The sequence below is a fragment of the Prosopis cineraria genome, unplaced genomic scaffold (assembly GCF_029017545.1).
Source record: "Prosopis cineraria cultivar Desert tree isolate PC_DT_omini unplaced genomic scaffold, ASM2901754v1 PC1, whole genome shotgun sequence".
Taxonomy (NCBI): Eukaryota; Viridiplantae; Streptophyta; class Magnoliopsida; order Fabales; family Fabaceae; genus Prosopis; species Prosopis cineraria.
In genome coordinates this window covers 44,400,766-44,425,426 of record NW_026555332.1, presented here as the reverse complement: position 1 = coordinate 44,425,426, position 24,661 = coordinate 44,400,766, and the positions used below count along the sequence as shown (strand labels likewise).

General features: G+C 33.9%; 1 protein-coding gene and 1 long non-coding RNA gene across 7 annotated transcripts; both read left to right on the top strand.

The window, feature by feature from the left end:
- Positions 1–7,794: 7,794 nt before the first annotated feature.
- LOC129308338 (uncharacterized) lies at positions 7,795–13,171 on the top strand. 6 transcript variants are annotated; one of them, XR_008592589.1, is made up of 4 exons: positions 7,795–7,920; positions 8,292–8,452; positions 11,027–11,166; positions 11,677–13,171. It is a non-coding gene; the product is annotated as an uncharacterized LOC129308338 (long non-coding RNA). The 6 variants fall into 6 exon arrangements; XR_008592588.1 differs by having other exon boundaries at positions 7,910–7,951; XR_008592587.1 differs by lacking the exon at positions 7,795–7,920 and having other exon boundaries at positions 7,964–8,452; positions 10,974–11,166.
- Positions 13,172–20,484: 7,313 nt separating this feature from the next.
- On the top strand, positions 20,485–24,402 carry LOC129292173 (calmodulin calcium-dependent NAD kinase-like). The gene is made up of 9 exons (XM_054929725.1): positions 20,485–20,620; positions 20,737–20,913; positions 21,046–21,266; positions 21,382–21,443; positions 21,753–21,974; positions 22,520–22,649; positions 22,794–23,116; positions 23,198–23,342; positions 23,956–24,402. Exons 1-9 carry the CDS (start codon positions 20,611–20,613, stop codon positions 24,190–24,192), a joined length of 1,527 nt encoding a protein of 508 aa, XP_054785700.1. The 5' UTR covers positions 20,485–20,610; the 3' UTR covers positions 24,193–24,402.
- The last annotated feature ends 259 nt before the right edge of the window (positions 24,403–24,661 follow it).

The following is a 24,661-nucleotide window of genomic DNA, read 5'->3' as shown; positions in this document are numbered from 1 at the left end:
CTATTGGAGCTCAATAGGTGGTTTGTAAGGGCTCGGGCTAATCTACCTTTGGCCGGGTAATTTAGCACCGAGTGAGGGCTACGGCTCGAGGTTAATGGAGAGATATAAGGATGGTTGTTTGTGTGTATTGTAATATTTCTTATATTTGTTGGAATTATATTATTTTTAATTCTCACTTAGTAAGCACACACTTAACTGTTTGTATACACTATCATAAATTGGCTTTGGTTACTGGGACTTTTGAGTCTCATTATGTGGTTAACAATTTTCAGGAGAAGAGCCACGAGTGACACGTGGAGGAGTCCCAGAGACTTAGTGGTATAGATCCACTGTCTCTTTTGGGTATTTAATTTATGATTTATAATGTGTTATATTGCCAATATTAGGGCTTTTTGTTTATTGTCAATTATATGAATATATAAATGTAATCATGCCTTTCAAACTATTTCTATTTTTGGTACAATTTGGATGACTGTAATTTTAATATTTGGTTTACTTTGGATTGGTTAAAATGGCATGATTATAAGGCCAAATAACTGGCTTGTGTTGAAAATTGACTAAATTGCTTATTTTACTTGTTGGGAGTATAAGGATGGACAAATGTGATTTAGTTTACTTGTTGGGAGTATAAGGATGGACAAATGTGATTTAGCCTAATGGCATGTGGGAGGTAAAAATTTATCTGAAATGTTATAGTGTGTGAGTTGAAACCAATTATAAAATATTTTATATCGAAATTATTGATATAAAAATGTGTTGGGTGGCTGTAACCCAACTATGGTTGAGTTAAATTATTTAAAAAAAAAATTTGGTGTGTTACACCAGGTCACCCAGCTTGACTAAAACCCAAATAAACCACCAATCCAAACTGGACACAAGGTTGACTCACCAAGTTGATAGGTCAGTCCAGTCTGATTTTTCAAACAATGATGTGTTGTTGTGTGTTTATGTGTCATTGCATGTATGTGGACTTCTCTTCCCCACAAGAAAGAATTAGTTAGGATACTAAAAAATAATAAAGGATAGGATTCATTTTATAAAAAAAAAAAAGAGGGGAGATCCAAACTCTTGCATGTAGCAAAGGAGAGCAAATGGAAAAAAATGAGAGGAAGAATAAATTACCCCACTTATAAGCTTGTCGCATAGACTATAAATCTAGAGTAGAGATAGAGGGAAAAAATTCACGTACTTATAGCTTTGTATATTTAAAGTAGAGCCGATAATTTGGGCCGAGCTCGATGGGCTAGCCCAAACCCGTCCGAAAAAAGCTAGGGCCAGACTTAAAAAAATTATGATATTTTTATGATCGGGTTAGCTCGAATAAACCCAAGAAAATTTGAGCCAAGCCCGATTAAGTTTGAGCTTAGCCTAAATACCTGAATAATTTTTTTATTTTTACAAAATATATAAAAAATAATAAATATTAATTAATTATTTAAATTTTAGGTCATTTTATATTAAAATACCATATATTTGAATCTTATACATCATTTAAGTATAAAAAAATTGTAAATAAAATAATTAATTTTAAAGTAAAAAATTTAATTAAAAATAATTTTAAAAATAAAATTCAATTATTCGGGCCACCCGAAGCCCAAAAAAATTTGTGACAAGCTTAGCTATTTGAGCTTTTTTAGGAGTCGGGATGAGCCTGAATAGGCCTGATTTGCCCAAATTCCCAGCTATAATTTAAAGTATTTGTTTTCAATTAAATAAATATATGTGTAATTTTTTATAAACTATTTATATTTCTTAACAAATCCTTGTTGTTAATACTATTAAAACATTAAAATTCACCTATTTTGATTTAATTGGACAAAAACGTATTAAGTATAAAAGGATAAATGGCTAAGTAAATATTTTCCCATTCTTTTATTATGCCCCACTTTGGTATGTGGGAAATGATTTTAATAGAAGTGAAAATAGATATAGAGGTGAAAATAAATATAGATACAGGGTTTAAAAATATGTTAGGTATATTCATGTAATTGAAAGATTTTTTATTTAATATTGGTATTTAAAATATAGAATGACTAAAATGGCATCTTTCAAGGAAAAAAAAATGTTGCTCTCGCCTAGGTAATTGAAGCTTGACCTTTGATGTGGGATGAAGAAATTAAAACAACAATCTCTAGCTAGCAACCTTCCATTATCATGGATATTTTAGTATGTAGAAATCAAAACAACAATCTCTAGCCATCATTATCAAAACAACAATGAACCTTCCATAAATAGTAAGAAATCAAAACTCAATCCTTTAGGTTTATGAAGGAATGAAATCATATCTAAACAAGAAACAAAACCTAGATGAAATCACCCAAAACCCAAATTTGAAGGTTGTAGCTATAGAAAAGAATTGAAATCACCCAAAACCTAAATGCACCATGGAGAAGAAATGAAATCACATTTGAACAACTATATATGCCTTATTGAAATCAAATTTAGATGTAAGAGATGAAGGAGGGAGAGACGATTGAACTACTACCAGTACCTTCAAGGATTCATTGATCTTGATGTCGATGACAATGATAGAAGTCAGAGGTTGCTATAGAGATGAAGGCTATGTACGGTTGGCTATCGATGGTGATTCCATCATCTCGAATCTCAAAAGCCTCCTCTCTCTAATTGATGAAGGTCTTAACTAGTGATGGGAGTGAGAGGTGACAATGGGTATTAGGTTTAAAAGAAGGGAAGAAGATAGGGTGAGAGGGGATAACTGTTGAGGTTATTGATGCCTATGACTGCAAGGTAGTCAGTGACCACTGTTATCACTAGTCTGTTACGAGGGTATTATGTAGGGATAAAAGAGTCAAAGATATGGCTTCCATGGAATTTTAGACATTTTCATAGGTTTAGTGATGGTGGAATTGGGTTCCACATGGAATTAAAAATATGGCATACAAAACGAAATAAATTTGAACTCTATGTCTAATCCAATCAATTTCCATCATTCTAAATTCCATCATACCAAATGAGCCTTTAGTGATATTCCTATGAATTATATCACTATCTTTCACAAGAATGGGCTGCTTATAGCCTGTTGTTTTCTTTGTAAAACTCTCCAAGCCTTATGCTTGCCATTTTGATCCAAAAAGCTAAGTCTTTTCCTATACTTAAATGTCTTGTATCGAGCCAATGCCATTGATCATTGGTAAGTCCTACTAATGTGTGACATGTGAAAATTGCAACAAATGTCTAAATAATTATTAGCACTGAGAGAATTAAGAATGTTCACATGTTTGATTTTGAAGAAAAATCAAAACAAACCAAACTAATCAATTTATCAAAGTTTGGGATCTATTTGATTTTTTCTATAATTAGTTTGGTTCTAGCCTTAAGCAATTTGGTATAGGTTTGGATCATAATGAATTTTTTATGAGATGTTTTTCATAATCAATACATGTACATGTTCATTGATAATGTTTAACTATTAATTACTAGTGTCAACAAAAAAAATTCTTGACAACATAATCTAAGATATAAACATTTTTTCAACTAATCTTGATCCAAAATATAAGGATCTTACTATTTGAAAAAAATCACCCCTTATATTTATTAATCTAAATTCTTGTGTTAGTGAATTTGTGACCTTCTTCTCACCATTATAAATTGAAACTAAGGGTAGAAAGGAAAACAAGTATATTTTTAATGAGAATAGAGATTTTATTGTGATACAAAGTATTGTTAAAAGGTGCTTATATTTTAGACTAGATAGAGTATCTTAATAATTAATTAGCATAATTTTCTATTAAAAACTAATATGCTATATACTTATATTTAAAAACTTGATTATAAATTTTTTTTAAAAATATCAAAACAATTACAGACAACATTTAGTTAATTTTAAGTTTTTAATAGATTTCTTACTAATGATACACACATAACTAAATTCAGGAAAGGGATGATTTAGGCTTCTAAAGCATATTGTTAGATTTCAATCCCTGAAAGTATATATAGAGAGTATCGTTCAGGAGAAGACAACCTCTTAAATGGTGTTTAAATTTCTCGAGAGATTAATCTCATAATTGCTACTATAAGAATACCTTGGGAAACAAAAAAAAAATAGGAAAGAGAATTTTTTTTGGGAAAATGTACAAAAAAATATAAAATATTTATAGCAAGATTGGGTTCAATTTCATTCAGGTTTCAAGAAAGCAAAAATTTGAACCAAACCAAATTTATTCATAATCAATTTTGATATATTCATGTCAATTTAGTTTGGTGTAATCAATTTGAACACTCCTAGTGAAAATGCAAAATGGACTACAGAGAGTGCTTCCATGCGAGAAAGTATAATGCATATTTTCCCCCAATTTTTTTACTTAAATTAATTTAGGAGAAATTAATCTTTTAATCTCACAAGTTTTGACTAATTTAAAAATCAATCCCTTGATTATAACTCAGTGTGTCTCTCAATTTTTAACTCGCATATAATTCAATTTTTAAACTTTTCACCATTTATAATTTTATATTTATCATCCTTAACTCATCATGAGTTAGCACAAGTATCAGTCAACATACATGGCAAAAAATATCAATAACACTGTTAAAATTGCTTACATGGTTCGGACTCAGCTTTACATAGTTCAAACTCATAGCTGCACGTAACAATCTCTTAGGTTCTTTTATGCTTTTTCTTATTCTCCAATGACCTCATCTGTAAGGTCTCTTATTCTTTTTGTTTCTTCTTGTTAAAGGAAATCAAGCTCAACCATAGTGTTTCAGTAAGGGAATCCACTGAGACAAGGACCTCAACAATTGGCGTAATGATCTACATCTTCTTAATGTTAGATAGATGCATGACAATATTAACAGCAGCCTTCTATACTGATGGCTTCAAGCATGTTACTTCTCTATCCAGAATCTAAAGATGGGTTTAATTTTTCATGCAATTTATTTATGCACAGGCTTGTAAATAAGCTTGAACTTAGCTCTTTTTGTCCTTTACTTTAAACGATGATGATGAAGATGGGTCTCCATTGAAATCTTTTGAATTGATAAAATATATAGATTCTGCAAATACTTGGATTATCATCTTAGCACGGCAGTTGAGTTCATGGGAATTCTCAAAGCTCTCAATCTTTGTCAGAATGCCAATTTTCATAAAGTCAATGTCTATTTTAATTCAATAGAAGTCTTATCACTCATTGAGCACAACTTCTCTAAAAGACACCTATTTTCTGACATCATCAAAAATATTAGAAATCTCACCATGAAGAACTAAGTAATTACCTTCGATCATGTCTATAGATAAACTAATAAATGTGCTAACTTGCTTGTCCGACAACATTCTTTGGACAACCTAGGCGTCAAGATTCTTGATAATCTCCCAATTGATTGTAGAAACCTTATGGTTTTATTATAGCCTTGTAATAGAAAAAAAATATAAAGAGATACACCTAGAAATTGATAACTGAGAGAAAGAAGAGGAATTGGAGAAGGTGAGTGAGAGAATGATTGAGTAACAAAGGAGACACATTAGTTACAGTTTATAATAAAAAACATGTAATATCCTTGTCGTGTTGAGTTGGAAACTATATAAGGAATTTTTTAACAATATTATTAATAGTTTTTTGCTATATGGGATGGCTCAGTGCTAACTCATGATAACTCATTGATGATAAAAATAAAATTATAAATGGTAAAAGTCTAAAGACTGAGTTTTAGACAAGTTAAGAGTTGAGAGATTGAATTACTCTGAGTCATAATTGAAAAAATGTGTTTTAAATGAGTCAAAATTCAAAGGATTAAAAGATTAATATTTTCAATCATTTAATTTATTTTATTGATAATAATACTAAAAAGCTACTTGTTTTATCACATTTTTAAATAACTTTGAAATAATCATTTTAATTTTAATTAGAAGCAATCATGTTTGAAAGTACTGTTGAATATTAAATGTAAACATCTCTTTCAACAAAAATTCAAACCTTGATTCACTATATTGTGAGGGACTAGTTCCTTTCATTAGACCTAATTCTGATTGTTAATTCATCTGACCTTTATTTGCATGTATGTTCAAGTAATGCATGGCTTGGGCTTCTAGAGTTTTTCTTATCCTATGTTTTATGTTTATAGTTCATCTAGTTCATAAGTTTTACTCTGTAGTTTCTTTTTTGTCCATTCAATTTGGACTCTTGGAAGTTTTTACTTTTTCCCAGGGGTCCTTCGTGTTTGTGTTTGTAATCTTTTTAAAGTTTTTAAATAAAATCTGACTTAACTTTAAAAAAAAGATCAATTAAATTTGTTGTATTTTTATATTAAAAACATGGTCATTAATTTATCTTGTCTATTCTGCCATCACCCACTATTTTCATATAATAATCCTTCATTGTGAGAAAATTAAACCCTAACCTTTATTATCAAAGCAAGCCTTTAACCTAGATTTTTTAATTGCAACTTGTGAGATTGGTGCTATTTAAATGTCAATGTGGTAATGGGAAGAGATGAGGATTATTGGAAGGAATTGTTTGATATTATCTGCTATCTTATTTGGAAGCGAAGGAATTATAAAATATTTGCAAATATTAATACTGTTTCTCATTAAACATACCTAAGAGCCAAGGCTATTGTTTTGGGTTACAATGGAGCATGGCTTAATCTAAAACAAGCTAACATTCAAGGAGTCTTGAAGATGGGAAGCCATCCTATGATGCAAGAGCCAAGAAGGTTGGGTTACTATTTAAGTGAATGGGGCTTATTTTCATTTTAATAGTGCCACAAGTTGTTGGGTTGTTATTAAAGATAATCATAACTCTTCATTGGAAGCTATTATGCTCAGAATTTCAAAGGTAGACTCTCATGGCTGAACCATGGGCTTGTCTTATTGGTCTTTGACAAGTTTAGGATGCAGACATAGGAAGGTGATTTTGAGAGATGATTCTATAGAGGCTTTGAACTTGATCAAATATGGTAATCATGATATGTAGGATACTTGGGATCTGATTCTGGAGTGCTGTAATATGGTCAGTCGAGATTGGATCGTGGATCTTGGATTTATCAAAAGAGAGAACAAGTGGTGAAATTGATAATTTGGCAACATGGGCTCTTAAGCTACCCTTGGGACTTCACTTTCTTCTCCTGGAATAGCTCAATTCATTCCTTTCCTAGTTTGTAGCAAGGTATTTTTTTTTTTTTACTTTCTCCGTGTATTAAAAAAAAATACACATTATCAATAGATTATTTTCCATTTGATTTTCTTGTCAAATTAAACATTAATATACAGAACATGCATATTTTTTTTTCAATGAAATGAGGAATTTTTTTTTTCCAAACTAACAAATGCTTGGTTTAATTAGTAAGGGGGATGAATTCCCTTAATAAAAAATCTTGAGCTCAGACTTTAAAAATATATTAGCATTTACTGGTAGAGCAAAGGATCTCAAACTGGCTTGACTCCAATTAGTTGGAAATGTTGACTTCGGACCCTAAATGATTCACTACCAAAACAAAATATTTTTTTGCTAATATTGGAGACCAATCTTTTTTTTGGTATAATTTAAAATTTAGATGAGTTAAATTTGGAGTCTGCCAAAACATGCCTTCAAACTCAAAAAATTATTCACAAATTGATCACCAAAAAATTCCCACATCTCCTTCTACGGGAATTGGAGACCAATTTTTACTAAAATGTGAAAAATAAATGATAAACTTCACTCAACAGTTTACTTCATACACCGAAGTTGTAAAGTGGGAATTGTAAAAATGATAAGAGTGATAAAGCCCTCCCACTTGCTCGAGGAATTAAAAGCTTACCCTAGTCAAGTAATCAAACGCGGCACGACATTTGCCATGGTTAGTTTCAAGCAAAATGAATAAATAAATAACATTAATATCACCACTCCTACCGCTGCTGCTACACCGCTTTTATTGTTGATCTTCTATGACCATTTCCTTACTTTTCTGCATTGTATTTTCTCGGTAAGCAAAAAAGAATGGAGTGCCTATTCCGGTAAATCCAAACCCCGTGCGTAATTACAGAAAGCAAGTGTTCCTTGAGCAACTCCAAAAAAATTCCATGTCGATTGTCAAATACACAATCGCGTATATTATCATTGCGAATGTAATTGTTGAGTGGACGACATGATCCAAGAATCATGATCCACGTAACACGCTTTCCTTGCGCATAACTTTTCACCTGCTCTCTCACTCCAGCTGTTTGATAAAAGTCCAACTAGAAATAACTAGTTAGTTAGTTATGCAGCACACCGCATCCGAAGATCAAAAGTTTTGAGTTTCCCTAACAAACCATGGACCTTTTCGGAGGATTGATTCAAAATGTCAAATTGCAGGTTAGCCCAGCACCGTCCTTGACGAGAGATCATTTGAAATTATCCGCAAGAAAAGAGTCAGAGACTTCGGTCAAATATCCCAGCTGGAAGCTGCCTGCTAGTTCTTCGGTCGGCGAGGCAGAGACTTCATGCTCTTGTATTCAGTCATGTCTTCTCGTCTGGTAAGGAACACTCCGAAGAATCAATGAACTTTTGCCATTTAATTATTTGCAATCATTTTTGTGCACATCTTGAATGAGTGGCATATACCCGGCGTATAAATACATTCCTCCTGAACTATTTAAATGTGATTTGAACTCCCAAATAAAGAAAATTACGGCATCATCTTCCACGCAAAACAGGCCAAAACGAAGCAAAAAATTAGCTTGGGAAGATTCTAGTGATTTAAAGCATCATACTCAAAATATGGATAGCAAGTGCAAGTGGTAGTCCTTGAGCCCTTTTTTGATCCCTGAACCCAAATTAGTCTTCTTATTACCCTTTAGTTTCTTGAGATTGCAGTGCTTCATTTTTTTCTTCTTTTGTCACGTGCGTCAAAAGTCTCCAATTTACTAACTGCTGCTAGAAGTACCAACCTTTCGTGTTACAGCTTCCTTGTATGATTGTTTTCGCTTCTCTTTTTTATTTATTTATTTGGCACTATGAAAACTGGAGAAAATGCACCTAGTTAATAAAGCAATTTATGCACATAAAACCCTATTATAACTTCTTGCAGCATGGCAAGAAAGAAGAATATTGAAGGAACCTTTTAATCCAGGTTGAGATTGGGCATTAGCAATAGCCTGTAAGAAGAGTAAGATCTGCCTAGAAAGTAACAACACATGCATATTAACAGCTCCTTAGACGAGTGTACAAGCAAGAAAACAAGAGGGGCAGTCCCATTGCTGAAATGACTGAAAAGGAGAAATATAGTCTGATGGTGGTATTAAAGAAGCTGAGCTTGTAAGAAACTACTACTAAATGACGGCATGAACATGTCTAAAATGAAAGCTATTTATTTAGTCCATCAAATTTTGAATGTTAAAAGACAAACCGCAAACACACTGAAGGGTTCACCATTTGGAAAGATGTGATTGATAACGACACAGCAATTCAGCCTGGGGGCCCCTGGGCTTCTGGGTGTATTTTACCAGATAACAAAAAATTATTGCCCATGTCATGATGACAACCCGCCTAACCCTGGGAAGTTCCACAAGCAAGAGGAAATAGATTCCTTCAGAAATTTTAAAAGCATCACATACTCATTTGTAGGATTGCTTTCAATTATTGTCAACTCTATACCGAATGTAAAATTCAAGACAATTCTTTTTAAGAGCGTGCTTGGAAATGTGGGAGCAGAGTTGTATTATCAAAAGGCATTTTGAATTTAAGTTGGGCTTAATAAAGCATATCTCAATTGGCGTCGGGGTCATGATTCCACCCATCTTTTTCCATCGTGTATTAGATTTATCTATTGCTCTCGGAAGTTATGCCAAGCAAACTTTATTCTGCTGGCATTTCTGGACAACTGCAGGACCCCCCCCCCCCAAAAAAAAATTCATTTTGATGTTGAAAATGTTGCCAACTAACATTATTCTTACATGTGTTATCCTTCACATTATTTCTGGGCCAGACAGGGTTTTGGCCCTATTTCGGATATGTCTATGATATATTCAACAACTCTGGCTTTATGATAACGAACTTGATGGTGGAAATTCACCACGACTTGTGTCCACATGAATATGAACGTACGTGTTTACCTTAGCTGGATTCACATGTATCACATTTTCTGCCTTATCTGATACACCTCTTGCTTTGCGTTCAAGGTGTTGCATTTAAAAATATTGTATCAATTCACAAAATGAATATATATATATATATTGCACAGTTTTGTTTTGGGTTGAAATTACATTTGAAGTTCTAAACAGTGAACTGGAAACGGAGGGAGCGCTGAAATCTGAACTCTGGGTTCTATTAATAACAAGAATACTCATGCCATTAGAGCAGAATTAAATAGAAAGGCCATACCGTTTCTCATTCATATATATATATATATTCATATAAATATAAAGAGAGTACCTTGAACGAAAAAAAAAAATTGAATAGGTCAGATTCTTTTGGGGCTAATTGGAGAATATTGTTTGGAGCCAAAGGAAAAACATGTGAGGTGACTGTTAAAAAAGCATGGGACAATGTTCTCTGATTCCTCATGAGTAGGCAACTTTACTCGGTGAAAGAATTCGAATTTGCTTTTTATATATGTTACATCTAGAATATGCTTATGGGCATGTCGTCAAGAGTAGGCTGCGATGGCGCACGGCAATTGCACAGAAGAGTGGGTTGTTACACTTTTCTTTCCCCTCCTTTTTACATATACGCTTAAATACCTTTAAACGATCTTTCTGTTTTTAAGCTTACAATTCAAGGTTGGAATATTGCTCCATATGACAACATATTAGTGATGGATCTCCATCTCTATTTTTCCCTCTACCTTAGTGCCTATCAAAAGAGGCATCCTTTACTTGAGAGCTGAGAATAAACGCAAGGTAAGAGTCTCAAAGACATTGATAGACGATCTATGATTCTATACCTCTAAACGATACAATACCATTAAATAGGTGTCTGCAGTATTTTCCATTTCAGTACATATTAGATTAGACTATTCACTAGTTCCTACCCTTGTATAATATTTAATATATGCAGGGCTTGGTCAAGATTTTTGGCTTTGCTACCTAACATCAAACATGACAAATTAGGTATTGACAAAGAAATTACAAAAGCGGGTCGGGTCCCTATGTTTGAAGGAAAACTGTTGAAGGTGAGCAGAGGAACCTGCAGAGATTGGGGTTGACCAGACTATCAATAGCGTTCTGTTCTTCGATTAATAAAACAGAAAGTAAGCTGATGAGAAAGCTTTTTACTTTCACAGATGGCAAAACCAATTTATTCTTTTTATTTTCTTTATTTTTATGACTAGAGCCCTACGTGGGAAAAGCTAATTAAAAATAGTGTAGAAAGTGGACTCCAAATCATGTGACCCGAGGAAGAATCTCCTTTGAAATTTGTGTGTGTGTGTGTGTACACACACACAAGGACCCTATGGAAAATAATGCATGGCCATATCAAAAGCTTCAGCCATCCCTCTGTCTGTCTTTCTTTTTTTGTGCGCTCTCCCCCCCCCCCCAACCTCTTCCCCTGTCTGTCATGTAAACATGAAAAGTTGAGGGGAATGTCGTCTGGTTCGAGATCATTCGTGCAACTCTCATACATAGCTGCACGGAGTGATTTCGGACCAGGCTTCATTCCCCTCAGCCACCAAGTATACTCTGATCTCTTCCTTACTTCCTATAAGGATGGTATATAAGCATTAGAAATATGACTATCTCCTTGTGCTGCTGGAAAACAGATCCTCCGATGATTGAAGATCGGAAGTGGATGGTGCAAAAACAGTGGGCGATTGGGAACAACAATGAACGATTGATTGGCAGTTGGTTCAGATTCCAGGTGGGTGTGACCCAAACTTTCAAATTTTCTTACTTTTGCTTTGTTTTCTGTCCAATAAGTTTATCTTTTGAGTTTTGGGGTTAGTTTATTATCTTTAGGACTTAAACTAGAAGTTTCTGCTACTTGAAGCTCTTGCGTGTGTTTAGTTGGGCGGAAAATCTGTTTCATCTATCTCAGAATTCATCATAACATGTCCTCCCAGATAGGTCTGGTATTTAACCTTTGTTGGTTATCTTGAACATTTAAAAAACGAAATAACTATGGTATAGGATTGTATTTGTGTGAAGCTCATTATTTCTAGTGGGTCAGGTCTGTTGGGCGGTGTCATATCTTCGTGGATTGTTTGAAGCCACACTTTGATTTAATCCAGCCATTAATGTAAATCAACTTTTGAATTCTACTATAATTCACTGCAATGTTCACGTGAAATCTAGCGGCAATAAAAAGTTCCCCTAAAAAGGCCATTTGAAAGACGGAGTCAAGTGTAGGTAGGTAGTGATCCATGATTCAAATCCTCCAGACATGGAAAAGAATGCCCTAAAAACTTAAAAAGGTAAGTTGTTTTCACATTATAACAATTAAATGACCTTTTTTGGTGCATAAAGACTGGGGTTTTATGCTTATACACGTTAACAAGCTTTGAGATAACATGGTGTGAACATAGATAGCGTGAGCTTAAAAAGTTAAATGATGGCAAAGGCTAAAAAGTTGGGCTCATTTAGTTCTTTCATTGGGGCCTCATTGGCACTTGGGCAGAAAGTGGATGAAAGATTGGGGGAATTTCATTGGGATTGTATTAATTGTCTATTTCACTTGGGTTTGATTCTAACTGAAAATAAGGCACTATTCCCGCCAACACAAGTCTACGCGTCCTTCTCAGAAGCTACCAGCCCGAGGAAGGAAGCCACCTAATTCCTAACTTATTCTTGTGTGTCGGAAGAAGAACGGAAGATGTAATAAGTCAGGACATAGCCGAAACAGGAGTGGGGACCGTGTTGTAAGTGCATGGAATTTTATTCAGTGGATCTATTGCTGATGTAACTGGGAATCTGAGATTATCACAATACTTGCACATAGCCTCGTTTGACACTACCCCAAATAGGACTGGCCATCAGACATAAATATCAAAATGATAGATTTTATTGGGATCTCTCACACTGTCACGGATTGTACGTTGCCATCATAAAGCTGGACTATCTTTAATTAATACAGATGTAAGTAACAATTAGCTTTAATAATTGAGTGAGACATGTTCCTAATCCAATCATTTGGCTGCGGATGAGACAGTCTTCGCGTTAGCTGATGTAAAGATAATAGCAGAGAAATGGAGAGACAATAATTATGATGTAATCTGAGGATGTACGTGTAGAAAGTTCTGTGGGTCTATACGTATAAATATACGAGCATGGGATGACTTGGTACAATCATTACATTACTATGTATTCCCTCCAATTTTATTTGTAAAACACTTTTTAAAAGTAATTTTTTATTTAAAATATAAGTTATTTTATAATAATTAAACTTTTTTTTAATTTTATTATTTTTTATTAACGTAAAAGTATTTAATGTAATTATATTATTATTTAAAGTTAAGGATAAAAATAAAAGTGTTTTTTATTTTTTCATAATATTAAGAAAAAATTTTTTTTTAAAGATATGAGAAATGATTAAAAATATTTTATAATAAAAATAAGAGGGAGTACGTTTTAACGGAGGATGGACAAACTTGGTAAATGTGACATGAATGTTGTAGATGTTAAAGCCCACTATGCTGCCAAACTTGCGTCTTTTAAATTTTAAGAAATCAGATCCAAAATCTAACCCCCATGATCACGTCCCAGAGCTGTTGAAGTCGTTACAGCTTTTTATGGTAGGTCCATCAGTTCATGCTTCTCACTTTTGTGCGTTGGCCTTGTAATATGAAATCAAAGCATACTTTGACAAAAGTACGTAAAATTTTAATAATTAATTTAAGTTAATAAAAATTTTAAAAAATATTTAAAGATAATAAATTAATAAAAAATAATTATTAAATTTAATTTAAGATATAATTTTAAATTAAAATTAAAAAAAATAAAAAAATTATTAATTAATTAAAAAATAAATAAATAAATATTATTAAATTATTATTATTATTATTATTTACAAAAAAGAGAAAAGGTATGTAAAAAAAGAAGAAGAAGAAGAAGAATAAAATTGCTTTCCTGCGTAATGATCATATATAAAATAATAAAAAAAGAAAGAAGAGAGAGGAAAGGGAAAAATAATAAAAAAATTTGTGGGACCCACATTCGTTTTTTTTAAAAGCCACCGTTCTCTTCTCATTTTTCTTCATTTTCTTCTCTTTTGTGTGCGATCAGAGAGAGCGTCTGTAAGCGTGAGTCGCCGCTGCAGAAGATTTGAATTTTTAAGGTAAGAGTTTTTAATAGGATATTTAGGGTGTGATTTCAAACTTTTTAAGACTAAGTATGTGTTCTAAAATTTTTTCTTAACCATCTTTCCTCTTTGGTTTTTGAGTCTATGGTGGTAGAAAATTTAGGATTTGGAAGAGGGATGAATTTATATTGAATAAATATGATTTTTGAGGTTGTTAGTAGTATAATAAATGTTCTAGAGTATAAATTTATTGATGATCTTTGAATTTGTGGCTTAAGAATCAAATCCTAGACTAGATTTTTGTTAAATTTGAAAATATATGTTGATTTATTGAGTTTTAGATGATTATTTGGGATGAGAAATGAATTATTATAGCTATAGAATTATGATTCTAAGTTTGAGACTCAATTTCTAATTTTTGAGTATTTTATGTGCGAATTTATGAAATAAAAAAAATTTTGATAATAAAAATTAGTTTAGAAGTTGATTTTTAGATTATTAATGTTTATTTATAATTAAAAGGGGTTAAAAATTTTACTTAATAGTATTAACTCTAGATTTGTATTAAGATTGAGATTAAGAATTATGTTATATTTTTAATTCTATTATTAGAATTAATTTTTATTAGTTTCAAAAAATTGAAACTAATATTTATAAATAATATGTTATTTGTAGATTGTATTATTGGTGAAGATTGTGGTGGGAGAGAAATTGTAAGGAATAATTTATTGAAAAAGCCACGAGGTAACCATACTTTTAATTTATAATTAGTGTTACTTTATGTTAATTGGGTGATTATTGAGAAAATTATGAATTTTTTTAATATTATATATTGTGCAATATTATTATAAATTTGTTTGATTATTATGGAAGGTGTTGGGAGACTTGCTATTGTTGTTGTATTTATATGCCACGTGGTACGCTCCTATTGGAGCTCAATAGGTGGTTTGTAAGGGCTCGGGCTAATCTACCTTTGGCCGGGTAATTTAGCATCGAGTGAGGGCTACGGCTCGAGGTTAATGGAGGGATATAAGGATGGTTGTTTGTGTGTATTGTAATATTTCTTATATTTGTTGGAATTATATTATTTTTAATTCTCACTTAGTAAGCACACACTTAACTGTTTGTACACACTATCATAAATTAGTATTGGTTACTGGGACTTTTGAGTCTCATTATGTGGTTAACAATTTTCAGGAGAAGAGCCACGAGTGACACGTGGAGGAGTTCCAGAGGCTTAGTGGCATAGATCCACTGTCTCTTTTGGGTATTTGATTTATGATTTATAATGTATTATATTGCCAATATTAGGGCTTTTTGTTTATTGACAATTATATGAATATATAAATGTAATTATGTCTTTCAAACTATTTATATTTTTAGTACACTTTGGATGACTGTAATTTTAATATTTGATTTACTTTGAATTTATTAAAATGGCATGATTATGAGGCCAAATAACTGGCTTGTTTTGAAAATTGACTAAATTATTTATTTTACTTGTTGGGAGTATAAGGATGGACAAATGTGATTTAGTTTACTTGTTGGGAGTATAAGGATGGACAAATGTGATTTAGCCTAATGGCATGTGGGAGGTAAAAATTTATCTAAAATATTGTATTGTGCAAGTTTAAGCCAATTATAAAATATTTTTTATATTGAATTTATTGATATAAAATGTGTTGGGTGGCTATAACCCAACTATGGTTGAGTTAAATTATAAAAAAAAATTTGATGTGTTACAAATCTAAGTGACTTAGTGATACCAAACTTAGCCTCAACTTTGTAAAGGTGGTAGAGGTTGGAGGTTCGAGTCTGGGAAGGTTTCAAAAGACCCCCGTGAGGGTGGGGTGAGGAATAGGCACTGTATCACCAGTGCCGAATGTTGGACTTAGGCCCGCGAGGGTGGTGGGTCCCAGCACCGCCAAAAGACCTTGGGGAGGCAATGGTGAGGCCGTACTGTTACATTAAAAGGCGCCTTTTAATGTAACAGCCTTCCGCTCACCCCGCCTCCCCGAGGTCTTTTGTGACGCTGGACACTCTCCCCCCAGGCCCCACAACAGGGCGACCCCACCCCTTTTGGTGAGCATCAAGAGACACAGGCTTTCCCTGCAGTAGTATGCAGATTATTCCTCACCCCACCAAAAGGTCTTTTGAAGCCTTCCCAGACTCGATCCTCCAACCTCTCCTACATAACAAAGTTGAGGCTGAATCTGATACCATTGTCAATGTATTAATGAGCTTACAACAAAGTCCATATTCATATGCATAATACTGGTCAAAAAAATATTCATATGCATAATATAAAATCCATAATAATCCATGATAAATCAAATCATTCATTAGTTATAATAGGTAGTATGTAGCTAATCTCAAATTTTATATAAAATAAGAGCTTAATATTATTCATCAAAAATTCAATGACATGTGCTCAACTGCATGTCCCCTGTAACTCATTCAAGTATGAGAATGACTGTTTGTCCAGAGGACATATCTTCAACAAATAACATCTTTAAGACAATAAAAGAATAAGATATTGGTTGTCCCTTTTTTTTTTTAATTTCCACTTTTGACACTACATGTATCTTTAAAACGCCCTTGTGCAGGGTTATTAAAATCATCATCTGCAGTTAAAGGAATCAATATATATCTCATAAACTCTTATGTTCGCATTCTGTATTTCTCCAGGAAAAAACAATAGTAATATGAAAGTATAAAGTCATATTCAATTTAGCGTTCAGGAATAAATTCTTGTGCAATCGTTGAAAGGAAATAAGCACAAGATGAGGAGTTGACATTTTGAACAGCAGCTTTTCATGTTAAAAACTCTTGCTCTTTCTCTAACCCTATTTACCATATTGTATGTGAAACTTTAGAAACCTGTTGGCTCCACAAATAATTATGATACAACTAACTGGATTGTAGTCTAGAACTAGGATAAGCATTTCGGGCAGAAGTAAGTGCATGAATATCCATGGAAGCCCCTGCATATCACCCTCTACGAACAGTATAGTGAATGTCGCGAAGCCAGAATAAATGAGGGGGGGTGTGGAAAATCAGACTGCTCTAACAAGTGACAACTACCTTTTGAGTTTAAAAGTCTCTAACACGTGCTAGAAATTGTCTTTTTGGCCATAAAAATAAAAGCTAACTCAGTCATCATTTTCTTTTCTTCTTTTTCACAAGTAATCCGGAATTTGGTATTGCCAGCTATTCTGAATTAAAATCTAGTTGGATCCCAGGCCATGGAAAAAAAAGCAGTAGCTTTTCCAGCATGGTTTTTTCCATCCGCAAGACTCGAACTCAAAATCTTGCGAGAAGAGTACTTGAACTTCTTTCGAATCAACCAAATGGCCATTTTATGTCATCATTTTCTTTTCAAAAGGAGGAGTAAATGAAAGTCAGCCCCTAATAATAGCAATAGCAATAGTAATGATAAGGATAATAACAATGACGATGATTAAAGTGTTCCCTGCCAATACAATCAGCCCAGAGGCCAGAACAAACTTTATATGTTGCAGCGAAATATCTACTGAGAAATAGATGTTACATTGTTGGGATGATTGATTGATAGACAAGATTCAGGTGAAATTCTCAGCATTCTGCTATCAAGTTCCCAATAAAAATAAAACACACAGAAACTTTTTTTTTTGGGTCAAAACATAGAGAGAAATTTGAACACTCAATTGGTGTTGATATGTAAAAAACATTCATTTATCACATTATTAACGAGGAACCTGTAGCAAACACCAAATTAACGTGCCCTTGCTTAGGTACAGGCAAAGATCAGATTCCAAGATGACTTACCAGAGTTGCCAATTAATAAAGTTCCGCTATACATACTGAAGAAAGCTCAGATAAAATGCAGACGAGATAGCTGCCGCTTCAATCTTCATAAGCCTCTGACAGTCTGCCTGAAACACCACGACCTAAACCCACTTATTCCGGATCGCATATTGAACTTAACTTTTATTTGGTTATCAAGAAGTAGCAGCGTTAGATTCAGACCTCTGGTTGTTAGGTTTTATACCACAGCACGCACCACATTGTGGTCTAAGTTTAATGCCCTCTTTGAAACAATTTCTCAGCGTCTGGCAGCTTCCCATCCTTGAGCATTAAATGAATCAGAGAGCTACATAGCACCACATTTGGACATATGCTGCTGCCTTGTCCATAAAACTAGCCTTACAAAGGCCACCAATAATTGTAATATAGCACTCTGTCTCTGTGTTAGGTTTGCAAATCAAACTGGATCCACCTTTAACCGCTGTGTTATCATCAGTTCTCCGTGCAGCTTAAGTGCAATGTCAATATATCCACTTCGACACACCGTTGATTACTTTGTAACCGCCCGACAGGGAGAATAACAAGTTTTGAAGTCAAGTTACTCGAGTTCATCCTTAAGCCACAATCATATTCTATACATCTTATGATAAAAATATATAGATATGGGTCATCTAAACTTTTTGTTCGGGCTAAAATATGAAACATCGCTCGCTAAGGCATTAGGTGGGTCATAAAACTATTTGGGCCGAGTGACTGAGAGTCAGGTCCAATCAACAATCTGAACAGAGAGGTTGGCCTCGACGTCAATAAAAAAACCACGATAGAATGAACATATTGAAATCCCTCAAGTTACAAATATTGGATTGTAACCATTGGCACATAAAGATAAGATCCCAAGTGATCCCATAATCTGTGGAAGCAACATCATCGTGCTCAAGTATCTTGATGAGACGAGCTGGTTGCCAAAAATAGAAGGCACTAAGTAAAGACCAAAGACCGTGCCATGAGTTTTGCATAATCCCTAATTTTTTGACAAAACATTCTATGTCTTAAGAGAGAGACTACCATCACTCTAACACTATAAATAGAATACAAAAGCATAGAAGAAAAGGAGTCAACACTCAATAAAGACTCATAGTCTACACCCATAGCTTTTAGGTTTATTAGTTAGTTTCATCTTTAATTTACACTTATAATCTTTTTACATTTCAGTAACAATCAAAAACACTTATTCTCAATAGCAAAGCTATGAGCTAGAGTTAGGGGTGCGAGACACCTCAATTTTAAAATTAAAAATTTTAAAAATATTATCATAATTTTAAAATTAATTACATTAAACAAAAAATATAATAACATGCGTAAAATTATGTATATTTTTATTTGGAAAAAATATATTGAGGATTTCTTTAGGCAAAAAACTATGTTGAAAAAAATTGATATACCATTTAATTTGAAAAAAAGAAAGAGAAAACTATTACCGAGCACTTTAATTTGTTGTGCTTGAATTTTATTATAAAACAAACAACTCTTGATTCATTTTTTAATAATATGTTTAATGAGGATAATTTTTTTGGTTTAAATTTATAGAATATGAGTTAAAATATCATTTATTTAAGAATTTTTTGAACTTAAATACTTTTCTATTAAATCTAGAGGGTTCAAAATTCTAAAATTATGGGTGCATGATTGTAATTTTTATATACTACCTATGTAATTTGCCCCATGGGAGGGGGTGCATTTCCCCCCTACATACACATAGCTTTGCTGGTGCTTGTTCTATCAAATTTTGCATATTTTTTACATCTGGGGTGAACTATGGTCAAGGAGCCCAGAATTCTCTTATTATTAATTGAGACTCATCGTTTCTGGCACGTCTGATAATTTATTGTTCATAGACGAACACTTAAAAATTCTAATTATAGGAAATTAATCAATTAATGACAGGACAAGCTAGGGGCACACTCTTTTGTTGGCACAAGGGCTCCGCACTTGCAAATATGGAGTGAAAGAAGATATGCCCAAACAAACAACAAATAATAAATTAACAGCATATTAGATCATCTCAATCAATAGTCACTCTCCTAAAACTCGTCTACTAGGCAGCAGCTTCCTAGTTTTTTGAATAGAAAATAGCAATTTATTTGTTGACATTTTCATAATTTGGGATTAACTCTCTATTGTTGACTAGTTTGGGGGCGGATTTATAAAATTTTAAAGTTTAGGGACCAAACTATATGAACTAATGCAAAAGTTAAAAACTTTGTATTGTGATATGGGACATATTTAATTAATTAAGATTTGTACAGATTATTTCTGTCATTCCAAAATATTAAACTGAAATAAAAATTTTAGTCAATATTATCAACTCTAGTAATAATTACAGGTCAAAAGACAACTCTAAAATTATAACACGAAAAAATAAAACAAATTAAATTCCCAGCCATTAAAAAAATTGCATACGTGTAATGCATAGATTATATTGCCATGCGAAGAAATTTGCTTCATGCCAACTTTACGATCGACTCCACACAAATGTAACGATTAGCGTGCAGCCACAAGAGTTCTGAGGAAATTGCTTCAATTGTTGGTAAGAAATTCAAGAGAATCATATTTCAAAACACGAACTGACGTTTCCGGCACTTGAGGTGGTTTCCATCTTTAGTTTCTCAGAGAAATGCAGCAAGGTACGTAATACACAACACAATCCAATTTAATTATTTGCTGCCCTGTTTCAAAATTGTTCCTCCCCATGGAAGAAAGGAGATGTGATTTTGATCTCTCCCGTGTCAATTTTCTTCAGATGATTACTACAAGCCCTCCTTCACACTGATCCTCTCAGCCTCTTGCATCGGGCTCGTATTTGCTTTCACATTGCATTATTTCATGAAAAGGATAAGAGATCAGAGGATCATCCCACGAATCAGATTATCAAAAACAGGGCATGCCGTGAAGCTGGAAAGGTTCTCCCATTATGTAGGTAATTTCATGCCCAAGAATTTGAATCAGACTTTTGTGGATCCACGAATAGCGGTACATATATAGATAGATATTAGATATTGTATTGAATTGGCTTAGTTCGGTACATGTGAGACTGTGCGATTTGGTGCAGCTAGGCAACTGGGGTTAGATAGGAGACATTGTCCACAACTATGTAAACTAGCATCAGAATACGTGAGAAAATACGAGGACTGTGAAGATGATATATACGCATACTTCGCCAGCGAACCAGATGCCGATTCTTTATTTGTGAAACTTGTGGAGGAATTTGAGAGATGCATTCTTAGTTACTTTGCATTCCATTGGAGCCATGCTGATGTCATGATAAGTCAGGTATTCGATTCACCATCATTATTCCTACGAAAGAATTTTTTCTTGTCCTCAAACAAACAAGCATCAACAAACAAGATTGTGGCAGATAAAGAACTGTGTTTTGGTGGTGTGTCAGGTGTTAAGGAGCGAAAGTGAACCCAAAAAGAAGCTCAGAAACATTGTTATGGCAGCAACAAGGTGAGAATTAAGACTGTCTTTCTAACTCTGATCTAGCAATATTTGAAAGAGCAGACGAGGGTTATCAAACATCTAATGCACTTGAATATGAAGATCCACTACAATGGATCCGAGAACTAAGTAAATGAGCGCTTTGATTTGGGATCACACTTGCTCTGATTCCATAAAAGGTTTGAAACCGCCACTTAGATGCATGGTTAACTTGTGCCGATTCTCATGGGGTTGGAATATCTTGTCATTGTTGTCATGTTAAGCGTGGTGAGAAAAGATTTCGACGTTGTTTTGATATTTACAGCTTGGTTTGTATAGGGAGCAAAGGTTCGAGAGGGTGACGAAGAATCTGAAGGTGGCTAGGGTTTTCAATACATTAGTGGAAGAGATGAAAGCAATGGGGCTGGCAACAAATGATGACTCTCAATGTACGGAGGTGATGGCTCCCGTAGCTCACAGTGATAGGAGTCCAGTGCTCCTCCTCATGGGTGGTGGCATGGGAGCAGGGAAGAGCACGGTGCTTAAAGACATTCGCAAAGAGTATGATCAAATAACATTTCTGATCCAAAATTTCACACGTTTTGCTTTTGTTGTTGTTTTAATAACATTTGCTTTTGCGTTTTTAATTCTATTACATAGGAATCACCGACACAGAACTCCCAATTGCTGAAGCATTGTAATAAGGATTCCATTTTAGTATGCTGCAAATATTATACAATATTACAGCACCAAATCCATAATTCAAGTCAAATCAGAATCCTCTCTTGTCAAAGACGGAGACTGTTTACATGAATCGATAACTGAATGCTGCTTATAGCAAGTATTAAAGATATTTATGTCTGACAAGTTCTTTTTTTGGGTAAAGAAAGCTTACAAGGCTAATGAGGTCCATAAATATGAAAACACGGCATGCTGCATAGAAGCAAATTGTATGCAGATAATTTTATTAAAAGAAGGTCATAATCGTTCTTGTTGACATGTCACAACCATCATTTATGTTTTGACACATACAAGTATCATTTTGAAATCATTAAAACCAACACCAAGAAGCTAATATCGTTTATTTATGAATGAAATTTAAACAGACCTTTCTGGGCAGGAGCAGCAGGGAATGCCCTAGTGATTGAAGCAGACGCCTTTAAAGAATCAGATGTCCTCTATAAGGCCCTTAGCTCAAGAGGGCATCATCACGACATGATTCGAACAGCTGAACTGGTGAGATAGTTGACACTTTCCTCTGCTTTTTCATTCTGATCATAGAACTTATCTTGGCAGAGTCTCAACCATCCATCCTCGGACACAATTCATAGTTGTACAATGCTTTCGATTCTTCCAAGGAAAACTAACCATCACAAACAGGTACACCAATCATCTACAGATGCAGCCTCATCCCTGCTAGTAACAGCATTAAATGAGGGAAGAGATGTGATCATGGATGGCACTCTCTCTTGGGCACCATTTGTTGTGCAAACTATAACTATGACTAGATGCGTCCATCGCCATCGTTACCGCATGGGACCTGGTTATAGGGTGGCTGATGATGGAACTGTGACTGAAAACTATTGGGAACGAATGGAAGAAGTAGAACCAGAACAGAATGGAGGCAAAAAGAGAAAGCCATATAGGATAGAGCTGGTTGGAGTAGTATGTGATGCTTACCTTGCAGTGGTTAGAGGAATAAGGTAGTGATGGTGCAGCAGCAGTCTTTTCTTTCTGACAATCATACTCGCCTATTGATGACATCTAACTTTGAGTGTTAACAGGAGAGCCATCATGTGTAGAAGAGCAGTAAGAGTAAACTCTCAATTGAAGTCCCACAAGAGATTTGCTGAAGCATTTCTGACTTACTGTCAACTGGTAGACAATGCACGACTTTATGTAACAAATGCGTTGGGAGGCCCCCACAAGGTACACATATTTTCCCTTTTCCAGTGGCTACTAAATAGCTACCTGCTTCTTACCAATAAAGAAATAAATATATAAAAAGCTACCGGCTTCATGACTCAGATGCAAAATCTATTGTTTTCATATTAGCCTTAGCCGCTAGAGTTTCAAGCAAACAAATGTACTTGTAATTCTGAAACTCCCTTTCCATAAAACTATGTTTTCATGCCTCTTTTGCCCATTTAATTTTTCTGTTGCCATTCAGCATAATCAAATTATTAAGGCAAAATGAAAATGAATAACACACTTGTACCAATAAAGGTCAGTCTAGTTTGTAAGGATTTTATCCATAATTTACAAGGTCGTGTGATTAAATCTCACCGTCAATGTAAGGATCTTATTGGTGGATAATTTGAAAGTATCTTTATAATTGTTCTTTGATTATAAGGACATGCATTGGCTCTAGTAAGTCCTATGACCCAACTCAAGCAAATTTTTCTGTATAAAAAAATTGACACATTCAAGAAGGTTAAAGAAAAACAGTCTTTGGATATTTCTCTCTCTGATATGCTAAACATTTATATTTTTCTCTATGGTTGCTACTTTTTCTGTAGCTGACATGAGAATTGTTGTGTAGTTGATAGGATGGAAAGAGAGAGACAAGACACTGCTAGTTGATCCAGATGAAATTGACTGCTTGAAGAAGGTTGCCAAGTTGAACGCGGAAGCCAACTCCATACATGAACTTTACAAGCACCCTCACCCGGCTCGTCAAGCTGGATCAATATGGAAGGACATTGTGTTGTCGCCCACAAGGTTGAACATCCAGCAAGAGCTGAAGTATTCAATTCAAAAGGTTGAGAGTTTGAAATGACAACTTCATTAATTGGACTCACATTCCACCCTCAACTTTTGAGACACAAAAGGAAGCTTGAAAGCGGAGGGAGAAGAGCATCAGTTGGGAGCTCAACAAACATCCACTAGTTTAAAAAGGTCAACTAAGAAAAATTTACCCATGAAATTTAAAACTCGACCATTTCAATGTTGATTATATAGGATTATTAAAACTGGATAGTTCAAATTATTTTTCTGGGGTGGAGAATGCAGATACTGGAAAACACTAATTAGTTATGTATAGTACCCAAATCCTAATACGTAAGTTCATGACAAGCTAACTGACCAATCAAACTTAGGAGAAGATATTTTGCCGTTATCAGAACTTACTTTTTCTCGGCATGGACTTTCACCAATAGCTTACTGCTTTTACTACAAATTTAAATTAAAAAAAGTGCTTAAATAATTCGGTGTCAACTTTAAAGAATTCAATTACTATAGTTATCACA